General features: G+C 47.5%; 1 protein-coding gene across 1 annotated transcript in view; it reads left to right on the plus strand.

Annotated features, from left to right (window-relative positions):
* LOC122924237 (calsequestrin-2-like) overlaps nt 1-7,655 on the plus strand; it is a gene marked incomplete at its 3' end in the record, with an annotated part of 29,608 nt that extends 21,953 nt beyond the window's left edge. Inside the window, exons 2-4 of the mRNA XM_044275165.1 lie at nt 2,111-2,195; nt 7,341-7,441; nt 7,530-7,655. Of these exons, the coding sequence (XP_044131100.1) occupies nt 2,111-2,195; nt 7,341-7,441; nt 7,530-7,655 (312 nt within the window). The remainder of the gene's footprint in view (nt 1-2,110; nt 2,196-7,340; nt 7,442-7,529) is intronic.
* Between the last annotated feature and the right edge of the window lie 3,895 nt (nt 7,656-11,550).

Here is an 11,550-nt window from a genome sequence, read left to right on the forward strand (position 1 = left end):
ACACGCACACATACACATACACGCACACACACACACACATACATACACGTTGGTCGGGTCTTGTTTTCCACAGACTTTTATATAAGTGCAGTCTGGCGGATGATTAGACTTCCACTCACTATATATATATGTATTCGCACACGGACCGGTGACCTACAAGTGCTACCTCTATATGTAGACATGTTCCAGCATTTCCCGACCATGATGTGACCGGTGACAGCTGCTTCCCCCCCTCCCCCGCTCTGCTCAGAGAATAGTAACCCAACTCCTGCAGAGCTTCGCTGAGGATTAATGAGTCTTGTGCGCGGAGACACAAGAAAGGCAACTGCTGACCCCCGGAGACTGGCAGAAGACATATATATATACTACAACTCCCATCTCCCAATATATCATAAATATACTGTACAATAATACAAGCACTGCTACTACAACTCCCAATATATTCCCTATTGTAAGGGATCGCTCTCTTAAGCAGGGCGCGATAACAGATACCGCATCAAACAGGGGTTAACCCTTTAAGGACCAATGATGTAGCTGTACTTCATGGGTCCGATCCCTAAACATTGCGCCCGCTCGCACCTGCAGCGGGCGCCTTAGCCGTGGGGAGCCCCGCGGCACATGTGTGCGATCAGCCATAAGGCTGTTAGCATACATCATACCCTTCAGATGCCGTGGTCAAATGTGACCACGGTATCTGCGCAGACCGGAACCGGACGCCGTGCGCTTCCGGTCCGGTAACAGCTTCCCCGGCTGAGATCGGGGAATCTGTTACCTTGTGCTAATTGACCGAAGCCTCAAGCCAGCGTCAGAGTCAATTAGATGTATATATGAATACAGGCCACTAGGTGGCAGCCTTGTACTGATGTATATATGAATACAGGCCACTAGGTGGCAGCCTTGTACTGATGTGTATATGAATACAGGCCACTAGGTGGCAGCCTTGTACTGATGTATATATGAATACAGGCCACTAGGTGGCAGCCTTGTACTGATGTATATATGAATACAGGCCACTAGGTGGCAGCCTTGTATTGATGTATATATGAATACAGGCCACTAGGTGGCAGCCTTGTACTGATGTGTATATGAATACAGGCCACTAGGTGGCAGCCTGGTACTGATGTATATATGAATACAGGCCACTAGGTGGCAGCCTGGTACTGATGTGTATATGAATACAGGCCACTAGGTGGCAGCCTGGTACTGATGTATATATGAATACAGGCCACTAGGTGGCAGCCTGGTACTGATGTGTATATGAATACAGGCCACTAGGTGGCAGCTTGGTACTGATGTATATATGAATACAGGCCACTAGGTGGCAGCCTGGTACTGATGTATATATGAATACAGGCCACTAGGTGGCAGCCTGGTACTGATGTGTATATGAATACAGGCCACTAGGTGGCAGCCTGGTACTGATGTATATATGAATACAGGCCACTAGGTGGCAGCCTGGTACTGATGTATATATGAATACAGGCCACTAGGAGGCAGCCTGGTACTGATGTATATATGAATACAGGCCACTAGGTGGCAGCCTGGTACTGATGTATATATGAATACAGGCCACTAGGTGGCAGCCTTGTACTGATGTATATATGAATACAGGCCACTAGGTGGCAGCCTGGTACTGATGTGTATATGAATTCAGGCCACTAGGTGGCAGCCTTGTACTGATGTATATATGAATACAGGCCACTAGGTGGCAGCCTTGTACTGATGTATATATGAATACAGGCCACTAGGTGGCAGCCTTGTATTGATGTATATATGAATACAGGCCACTAGGTGGCAGCCTTGTATTGATGTAGCACAAAGGAAGTCTTCAATGATGGCTATTTACCATCACTGAATGCTATGGGCAATCGAATGATTGACAGTTATTGTCACTCAAGTTGACTTAAAAAAAGTAAAAAAAAAAAAGTTAAAATCACCCCCTTTCCTTAAAATAAAATAAAAATACTTATCCCAAAAAATATAAACATCATGGGCATTGACGCGCTATTAAAATATAACAATATTAATGGCATACGGTAAAGGCAAAACCTTTATCAGAATTGCGTGTTTTCCCAATTCTACCCCATTTGGATTTTTTTTTCTCTTACAGTTGTCAGCGCAGGTTCTGGAGAAGAAAGGTGTCGGCTTCGGGCTTCTAGATTCAAAGAAAAATTCAAAAGTGGCCAAGAAACTCGGTAAATTGTGAAATGAAAGATTCTCTACTGAAACCTACAACTCCCATCATGTTTCCCTGCATTATCCAATGTGTTGGTCAATCTGTATCCTCATGTTGTATCCTCAGTGTGATGGTGGTTGTGTATCCTCATGTTGTATCCTCAGTGTGATGGTGACTGTGTGTCCTCATGTTGTATCCTCAGTGTGATGGTGGTTGTGTATCCTCATGTTGTATCCTCAGTGTGATGGTGATTGTGTGTCCTCATGTTGTATCCTCAGTGTGATGGTCATTGTGTATCCTCATGTTGTATCCTCAGTGTGATGGTGACTGTGTATCCTCAGTGTGATGGTCATTGTGTATCCTCATGTTGTATCCTCAGTGTGATGGTGACTGTGTATCCTCAGTGTGATGGTCATTGTGTATCCTCATGTTGTATCCTCAGTGTGATGGTGACTGTGTATCCTCAGTGTGATGGTGACTGTGTATCCTCATGTTGTATCCTCAGTGTGATGGTGACTGTGTATCCTCAGTGTGATGGTGACTGTGTATCCTCATGTTGTATCCTCAGTGTGATGGTGACTGTGTCCTCATGTTGTATCCTCAGTGTGATGGTGACTGTGTCCTCATGTTGTATCCTCAGTGTGATGGTGACTGTGTCCTCATGTTGTATCCTCAGTGTGATGTGACTGTGTGTCCTCATGTTGTATCCTCAGTGTGATGGTGATTGTGTATCCTCATGTTGTATCCTCAGTGTGATGGTGACTGTGTGTCCTCATGTTGTATCCTCAGTGTGATGGTGATTGTGTATCCTCAGTGTGATGGTGACTGTGTATCGTCATGTTGTATCCTCAGTGTGATGGTGACTGTGTATCCTCATGTTGTATCCTCAGTGTGATGGTGACTGTGTGTCCTCATGTTGTATCCTCAGTGTGATGGTGACTGTGTATCCTCATGCTGTATCCTCAGTGTGATGGTGATTGTGTGTCCTCATGCTGTATCCTCAGTGTGATGGTGACTGTGTATCCTCATGTTGTATCCTCAGTGTGATGGTGATTGTGTATCCTCATGCTGTATCCTCAGTGTGATGGTGGTTGTGTATCCTCATGTTGTATCCTCAGTGTGATGGTGATTGTGTGTCCTCATGCTGTATCCTCAGTGTGATGGTGACTGTGTATCCTCATGTTGTATCCTCAGTGTGATGGTGGTTTTGTATCCTCATGTTGTATCCTCAGTGTGATGGTGATTGTGTATCCTCATGTTGTATCCTCAGTGTGATGGTGACTGTGTATCCTCATGTTGTATCCTCAGTGTGATGGTCATTGTGTATCCTCATGTTGTATCCTCAGTGTGATGGTGACTGTGTATCCTCATGTTGTATCCTCAGTGTGATGGTCATTGTGTATCCTCATGTTGTATCCTCAGTGTGATGGTGACTGTGTATCCTCAGTGTGATGGTGACTGTGTATCCTCATGTTGTATCCTCAGTGTGATGGTCATTGTGTATCCTCATGTTGTATCCTCAGTGTGATGGTGACTGTGTATCCTCAGTGTGATGGTGACTGTGTATCCTCATGTTGTATCCTCAGTGTGATGGTGACTGTGTATCCTCATGTTGTATCCTCAGTGTGATGGTGACTGTGTATCCTCATGTTGTATCCTCAGTGTGATGGTGATTGTGTATCCTCATGTTGTATCCTCAGTGTGATGGTGACTGTGTATCCTCATGTTGTATCCTCAGTGTGATGGTCATTGTGTATCCTCATGTTGTATCCTCAGTGTGATGGTCATTGTGTATCCTCATGTTGTATCCTCAGTGTGATGGTGACTGTGTATCCTCAGTGTGATGGTGACTGTGTATCCTCATGTTGTATCCTCAGTGTGATGGTGACTGTGTATCCTCATGTTGTATCCTCAGTGTGATGGTGATTGTGTATCCTCATGTTGTATCCTCAGTGTAATGGTGACTGTGTGTCCTCATGTTGTATCCTCAGTGTGATGGTGATTGTGTGTCCTCATGTTGTATCCTCAGTGTGATGGTGACTGTGTATCCTCATGTTGTATCCTCAGTGTGATGGTCATTGTGTATCCTCATGTTGTATCCTCAGTGTGATGGTGATTGTGTATCCTCATGTTGTATCCTCAGTGTGATGGTGACTGTGTATCCTCATGCTGTATCCTCAGTGTGATGGTGGTTGTGTATCCTCATGTTGTATCCTCAGTGTGATGGTGGTTGTGCATCCTCATGTTGTATTCTCAGTGTGATGGTGATTGTGTATCGTCATGTTGTATCCTCAGTGTGATGGTGATTGTGTATCCTCATGCTGTATCCTCAGTGTGATGGTGACTGTGTATCCTCATGTTGTATCCTCAGTGTGATGGTGACTGTGTGTCCTCATGTTGTATCCTCAGTGTGATGGTGACTGTGTGTCCTCATGTTGTATCCTCAGTGTGATGGTGATTGTGTATCCTCATGTTGTATCCTCAGTGTGATGGTGACTGTGTATCCTCATGCTGTATCCTCAGTGTGATGGTGATTGTGTGTCCTCATGCTGTATCCTCAGTGTGATGGTGACTGTGTATCCTCATGTTGTATCCTCAGTGTGATGGTGATTGTGTATCCTCATGCTGTATCCTCAGTGTGATGGTGGTTGTGTATCCTCATGTTGTATCCTCAGTGTGATGGTGATTGTGTGTCCTCATGCTGTATCCTCAGTGTGATGGTGACTGTGTATCCTCATGTTGTATCCTCAGTGTGATGGTGGTTTTGTATCCTCATGTTGTATCCTCAGTGTGATGGTGATTGTGTATCCTCATGTGGTATCCTCAGTGTGATGGTGATTGTGTATCCTCATGTTGTATACTCAGTGTGATGGTGATTGTGTATCGTCATGTTGTATCCTCAGTGTGATGGTGGTTGTGTAGCCTCATGTTGTATCCTCAGTGTGATGGTGATTGTGTATCGTCATGTTGTATCCTCAGTGTGATGGTGATTGTGTATCCTCATGTTGTATCCTCAGTGTGATGGTGATTGTGTATCGTCATGTTGTATCCTCAGTGTGATGGTGGTTGTGTAGCCTCATGTTGTATCCTCAGTGTGATGGTGATTGTGTATCGTCATGTTGTATCCTCAGTGTGATGGTGATTGTGTATCGTCATGTTGTATCCTCAGTGTGATGGTGACTGTGTATCCTCATGTTGTATCCTCAGTGTGATGGTGACTGTGTATCCTCATGTTGTATCCTCAGTGTGATGGTGATTGTGTATCCTCATGTTGTATCCTCAGTGTGATGGTGATTGTGTGTCCTCATGTTGTATCCTCAGTGTGATGGTCATTGTGTATCCTCATGTTGTATCCTTAGTGTGATGGTGATTGTGTATCCTCATGTTGTATCCTCAGTGTGATGGTGATTGTGTATCCTCAGTGTGATGGTGACTGTGTATCCTCATGTTGTATCCTCAGTGTGATGGTCATTGTGTATCCTCATGTTGTATCCTCAGTGTGATGGTGACTGTGTATCCTCATGTTGTATCCTCAGTGTGATGGTGATTGTGTATCCTCATGTTGTATCCTCAGTGTGATGGTGATTGTGTATCCTCATGTTGTATCCTCAGTGTGATGGTGATTGTGTGTCCTCATGTTGTATCCTCAGTGTGATGGTGACTGTGTATCCTCAGTGTGATGGTGACTGTGTATCCTCAGTGTGATGGTGACTGTGTATCCTCAGTGTGATGGTGACTGTGTATCCTCATGTTGTATCCTCAGTGTGATGGTGACTGTGTATCCTCATGTTGTATCCTCAGTGTGATGGTGATTGTGTATCCTCATGTTGTATCCTCAGTGTGATGGTGATTGTGTGTCCTCATGTTGTATCCTCAGTGTGATGGTGACTGTGTATCCTCATGTTGTATCCTCAGTGTGATGGTGATTGTGTATCCTCATGTTGTATCCTCAGTGTGATGGTGATTGTGGCGAAACCAACCTCGCCACTGGGTTTTGGAGAGGGCTGTTTAAAAGCCTCTTGCCTCAGGATTATGGCCCATAGTAACTTTAAAGGAGAAAACAGACCGGCCGCACAGCTTAAATCTGTCTGTAGAATTGTATTTTATGTTATTATGCGTTCGGTTAAATTGTATGTCATGTGAGGCACCCAGATAGCTAATATTATTGTATTCGTGTATTCTGAGTGCCATTCACCTAATGATATGCACTCAGACTTGAGCTATCTGGGGATATGTTAAATGTCTGTGTTTGCTGTGGGGGTGTGCCATTGTGTGTTTAAATGGTGATGTCTGTCCTGGTGTCTCAACATGTGTATTGGCGATCTCCCTTTTGTCCTGAGAGATAATTGGATTGCCCTCGGTTGTCTCCCAGGCAGAGAGGAGGAAACCATGATGCATTGTGGGGATATGTTGTATCTGTTCTGTGTCGCAGTCTCCCTTCTGGTCCTCTAGGGGGTGGGAATGATTGGTTGCTGTACTTGCATTGTGTGTGTTGTAAGGTATTGATTGGTTGGATTTCAAAACCCTCTGGGCAGTACTATGTATGTTTCTTATGAATAAAAGGGGCTGTAACTGAAGTACAGTCAGACCACTGCTGACCCTCAACACGGAGCCTTGTCTCGTTATTGGGGGGATCCCTGTATGCTGTTGGAGACTGATTGCCAGGAGTGTAAGCTGACTGTACGCTTTTCCTGTTCATCTGCTGACAGCTATTTACGAGGTTCCAGTTTGGAGTGCTATTTTGTATCCAGTTCGGGAGGTTGGTGTTCTGCAGTAGCTGTGCCTGTCTCTCAGAAAGGGGCATATCGCCTAAACGGATTTTAACCCCTTGTCTGCTGAAACGGTCCGTTACAGTGATTGTGTATCGTCATGTTGTATCCTCAGTGTGATGGTCATTGTGTATCCTCATGTTGTATCCTCAGTGTGATGGTGATTGTGTATCGTCATGTTGTATCCTCAGTGTGATGGTGATTGTGTATCCTCATGTTGTATCCTCAGTGTGATGGTCATTGTGTATCCTCATGTTGTATCCTCAGTGTGATGGTGATTGTGTATCCTCATGTTGTATCCTCAGTGTGATGGTGATTGTGTGTCCTCATGTTGTATCCTCAGTGTGATGGTCATTGTATAACCCCATGTTGTCTATGTGTTTCTTCATTCTCAGGGTGCACAGAGGAAGAAAGCCTGTATGTCTTCAAAGAGGACAATGTCATAGAGTTTGATGGACAGCTGGCGGCTGATGTGCTTGTGGATTTTCTCCTGGATGTAAGTACATAGATGGAGCTATCTCTATCCTTCCTGTGTATGAACAGATGTATGGTATGAGCCGTGTGACACTTTCTACACCTCCTAGCTGATCGAAGACCCTGTGGAGATCATCAATGATAAAGCAGAGCTGAAGGCCCTCGATAGATTGGAGGAAGAAACTAGAGTCATTGGATTCTTCAAGGATGAAACTTCAGAATGTGAGTATGAGAGGGTAGGCCGATGCATAAGATGGGGAAGCATGAAGGTGGGATTCTGTAATAAGGAGAAGGAGTCTATATGAAGAAGGATGGGCCTGTGTGTAATGGAGGACCAGTCTATGTGAGACCTGAACGTGAGGGAGACTCAGTCTATATGGGACATGAAAATGAGGGAGACTCAGTCTATGTGGGATCTGAACAGGGAGGAGACACAGTTCATGTTGGATATGAATTTGGGGGTGATGCAGTCCTTGTAGGACCTGAATGTGAGGGAGATGCAGTCCAAGTGAGCCCTGAATGTGAGGGAGCCACAGTACAAGTGAGACCTGAATGTGAGGGAGACTCAGTCCAAGTGGGATCTGAATGTGAGGGAGATGCAGTCTACGCGAGGGAGGCGCATGTGGAGACACGCAGGCCTGGCTATCCTTACATAGACTGCGCAGTGCAAGGGCTCATACCACTGAATGCCTGTGGTCCTTTCCTGTGGGTGGAACACTACCCAGGCAACACAGGGTGAAGGTACAACGCTCCAGTAAGACTTTAATGGCTAACCAACAGTCAGCAGCATAAAGCACAGTCCTAGCAAGGACACAGGATGGCACAGGTGACAGCGATTCACCATTCCACCGAATTGCCAGGGATTAAACCTCCACGACTTCGGGGGACCCAGCACTAACTACTCCAGCCAGTAGTCCCATGCTTTGGGTGGGCAGCCAGCAAGAGGAGGTAGAGGCAATACCAGGGAGCTGGCCATACACAGCGAGGCATGTGGACAGGTGACCTGATCGTCCCAACCTGGACTTTCCAACCGAACCCGTAGGCTTGAGATTAGGCAGCATTTCTAAAGTCCACCAGCTGAAACCGCAGTCCCTAGGCTGAAGTCCTTTAGAATAGCCTCTGATGACGGGGGGCAGCCGCTGATTATGGGGGTAGCCGCTGATAACGAGGGGCAGTCTCTGATTATGGAGGGGGTGGGCAGCCGCTCATGACAGGAGCAGCCACTGATGATGGGGGCAGCCGCTGATGATGGGGGGTGGGGAAGCCGCTGATGATGGGGGAAGTCGCTGATAATGGGGGCAGCTGATGATGATGGGGGCAGCCGCTGATGACTGGACATCTGCCCTTTTATTTCCTTCTGCCGCCATTTCAGTGCATTGGCCTCCATAGGATGGGCGGGAGATAATCGTGGCCGTCACTTCATTGGTTGTCAGTTCAATCCGACTGCATGATGTCATTCTGATGACACAGCTTTTTCACTTCAGCCAACAGGTTGAATGTCTCCTAATACACAGCAGGGGGAGGGGCTAGTGCAGTCCACAGGTGATGTCATCAGCAGGTCCTTTCCCATACATCTGCTGGCTTGTTAGTTGTTAGTCAGACTAAAAGGCACCGGATAGTTGATTCAAGTTGCTGGCGAAGACAGACAGCTCCAGGAAAGACACATGAAACCATAGCTCATGTCCCAGACTGCCTCACCAAAACGATGGACAAAGAAACCGGACACCTGGCGCAAATCCGGAACAATCCACCCCACAAGTGGCCAGGTGTTATACTCAGTGAGCATGAGGTCATCACAACGCAGTCCAAGTGAGACCTGCATGTGAGAGACACATTCCAATTGAGACCTGAATGTGAAGGAGACGTAGTCTGTGTGAGACCTGAATGTGAAGGAGACATAGTCCAAGTGAGCCCTGAATGTGAAGGAGACGCAGTCCAAGTGAAACCTGCATGTGAGAGAGACACAGTCCAAGTGAGACCTGAATGTGAAGGAGACGTAGTCTGTGTGAGACCTGAATGTGAGGTGTGACGAAACCAACCTCGCCACTGTGTTTTGGAGGGGGCTGTTTGCCAGCCTCCTGCCCCAGGATTACGTCCCTTTGAGATACTTTTGCTAACTTCTAAACCCCTGAACCTATTCAAGTGAATTTTGGATAGGTTTGTCCCCAAGTTATACTGGTTAAATTGATGTAAGTTATATGTATGGACAATGTAAACTCACAAAGTTGTAACAATTTATAATAAGTGTAACTTGTCAGCTTGGGAGATAGTTGAGTGGATAGACAGAGTGGAGGAATATGCTGGGTGTGTTTCTATTGTCCCATTGTTTCTATTGTCCCATTGTGCCATTGTGTGTTTAAATGGTGATGTCTGTCCTGTTGTCTCCACATGTGTATTGGCGATTTCCCTCTGTCCTGAGAGATAATTGGATTGCTCCTCGGTTGTCTCCAGGACAGAGAGGAGGAAACCATGATGCATTGTGGGGATGTGTTGTACCTGTCCTGTGTCGCAGTCTTCCTTCTGGTCCCCTAGGGGCGTGTCAACCAGATGGGGACCTGCATAAATACGGGCGGGTAGCCCTCAATAAAGGGTTGCTGTTTTTACATTCAACATAGAGCCTCGTCTCATGTGTGTGGGGATTGCTATACGCTGTATACTCTCCTGGCTATTAGTACTAGCTCTTGTAAGAGCTGTTCCTGTTCCTGGTTCCTGTGGTGGTATCGGTGTCGAGCGAAGTGCTTGGAGTCCCCGGGAGACACTGGGAGCATCCATTAACGGAGGTACCCGGTCGGGGTGCTAGGAGATCCGTTACATTGGTGGCAAGCGGCGGGATCGTTCCCACAGCCAGAAGGACAGCTACAGGAGACACCATTCCATGGATTTTACCCTGACAGCACCAGAATGGAAACAGCAGTGGAGTACGATGAGGGTGTCATGGATGACCAAGATGCAGTCCGCAAAGGCATCTGGTACCAGGTACTGGGTATTGTGGAGTATATGCGGGACGAGAGACTCCCCACAGAAGACCAGCGGTTGCTGAAGCGAGTAGCCCTGCGGATGCCCTTCCTGGGAGAGCAGCCCAGGGAGGAATAGGTAAAGGAATTGGAACTCCTAGCATGGCAGGAGCTGTGGCTGGAAGATGCCTACCAGGCGCTCTGGTGGTATGGGGCACAGTACCTACCCAGGACAGCTGAGCATGACAAGCCAGAGGGAGAGGAGTTTGATGGTCCTGGCTTGTTATGGGAGACTTTTTCAGAGCTGGAGTTTGGGAGCCCTACACAAGCCCGGTTCCGTGATCTCTTGGAATGGAGGGAGAGCAGGTATGACTGGGACGACACTCATGAGATTGAGCAGGACCTGGTCCACCTGGTGACCCGGGAGATGGAGCTGGAACAGGGCTACCAGCAGCTGTTCCACTCCAGTGAGAAGGCTCAGCAGCAGAGCAGAGTGTCAGACCTAGGTCCAGAGCCCTTCAGCTGGGAGGATACTGTGTACGTTTACTGGGAAGAACCCCAGGAGGCCGGTGGAGATGGAACCAAGGTCTCTCCACTGCTCCTGCAGGGAATTGGGAGCCCAGTCTCCATTCCCCAGCGGCAGGCTGAGTTACAGGGGGCAGAGACAGTCAGTCCTGTCCCCCAGCGGCAGAGTGTCCTACAAGGAACAGAGAGCCCAGTCTCCTTTCCCCAGCAACAGGACACTGTATTGGGAGTGGAAACAGTCGGTCTCCCTCCCCAGAGGCTGGAAGTATGTATGGGAGAGGAGCTTGTTACCCCCTCTCCCTATTGGCAGTGTAAATTGCAGGGAATTGGGAGCCCAGTCTCCATTCCGCAGCGGCTGGGTGATTTACAGGGAATTGGGAGCCCAGTCTCCATTCCCCAGCGGCCGTGTGATTTATTGGGAATTGAGAGCCCAGTCTCCATTCCCCAGCGGCAGGCTGAGTTACAGGGGGCAGAGACAGTCAGTTCTGTCCCCCAGCGGCAGAGTGTCCTACAAGGAACAGAGAACCCAGTCTCCTTTCCCCAGCAGCAGGACACTGTATTGGGAGCGGAGACGGTCGGTCGCCCGCGCCCAGCGCTTGGAAGTATGTATGGGAGAGGAGCTCGTTACCCCCTCTCCCCATGGCAGAGTGTC

This window comes from Bufo gargarizans, unplaced genomic scaffold (assembly GCF_014858855.1).
Source record: "Bufo gargarizans isolate SCDJY-AF-19 unplaced genomic scaffold, ASM1485885v1 original_scaffold_924_pilon, whole genome shotgun sequence".
NCBI lineage: Eukaryota > Metazoa > Chordata > Amphibia > Anura > Bufonidae > Bufo > Bufo gargarizans.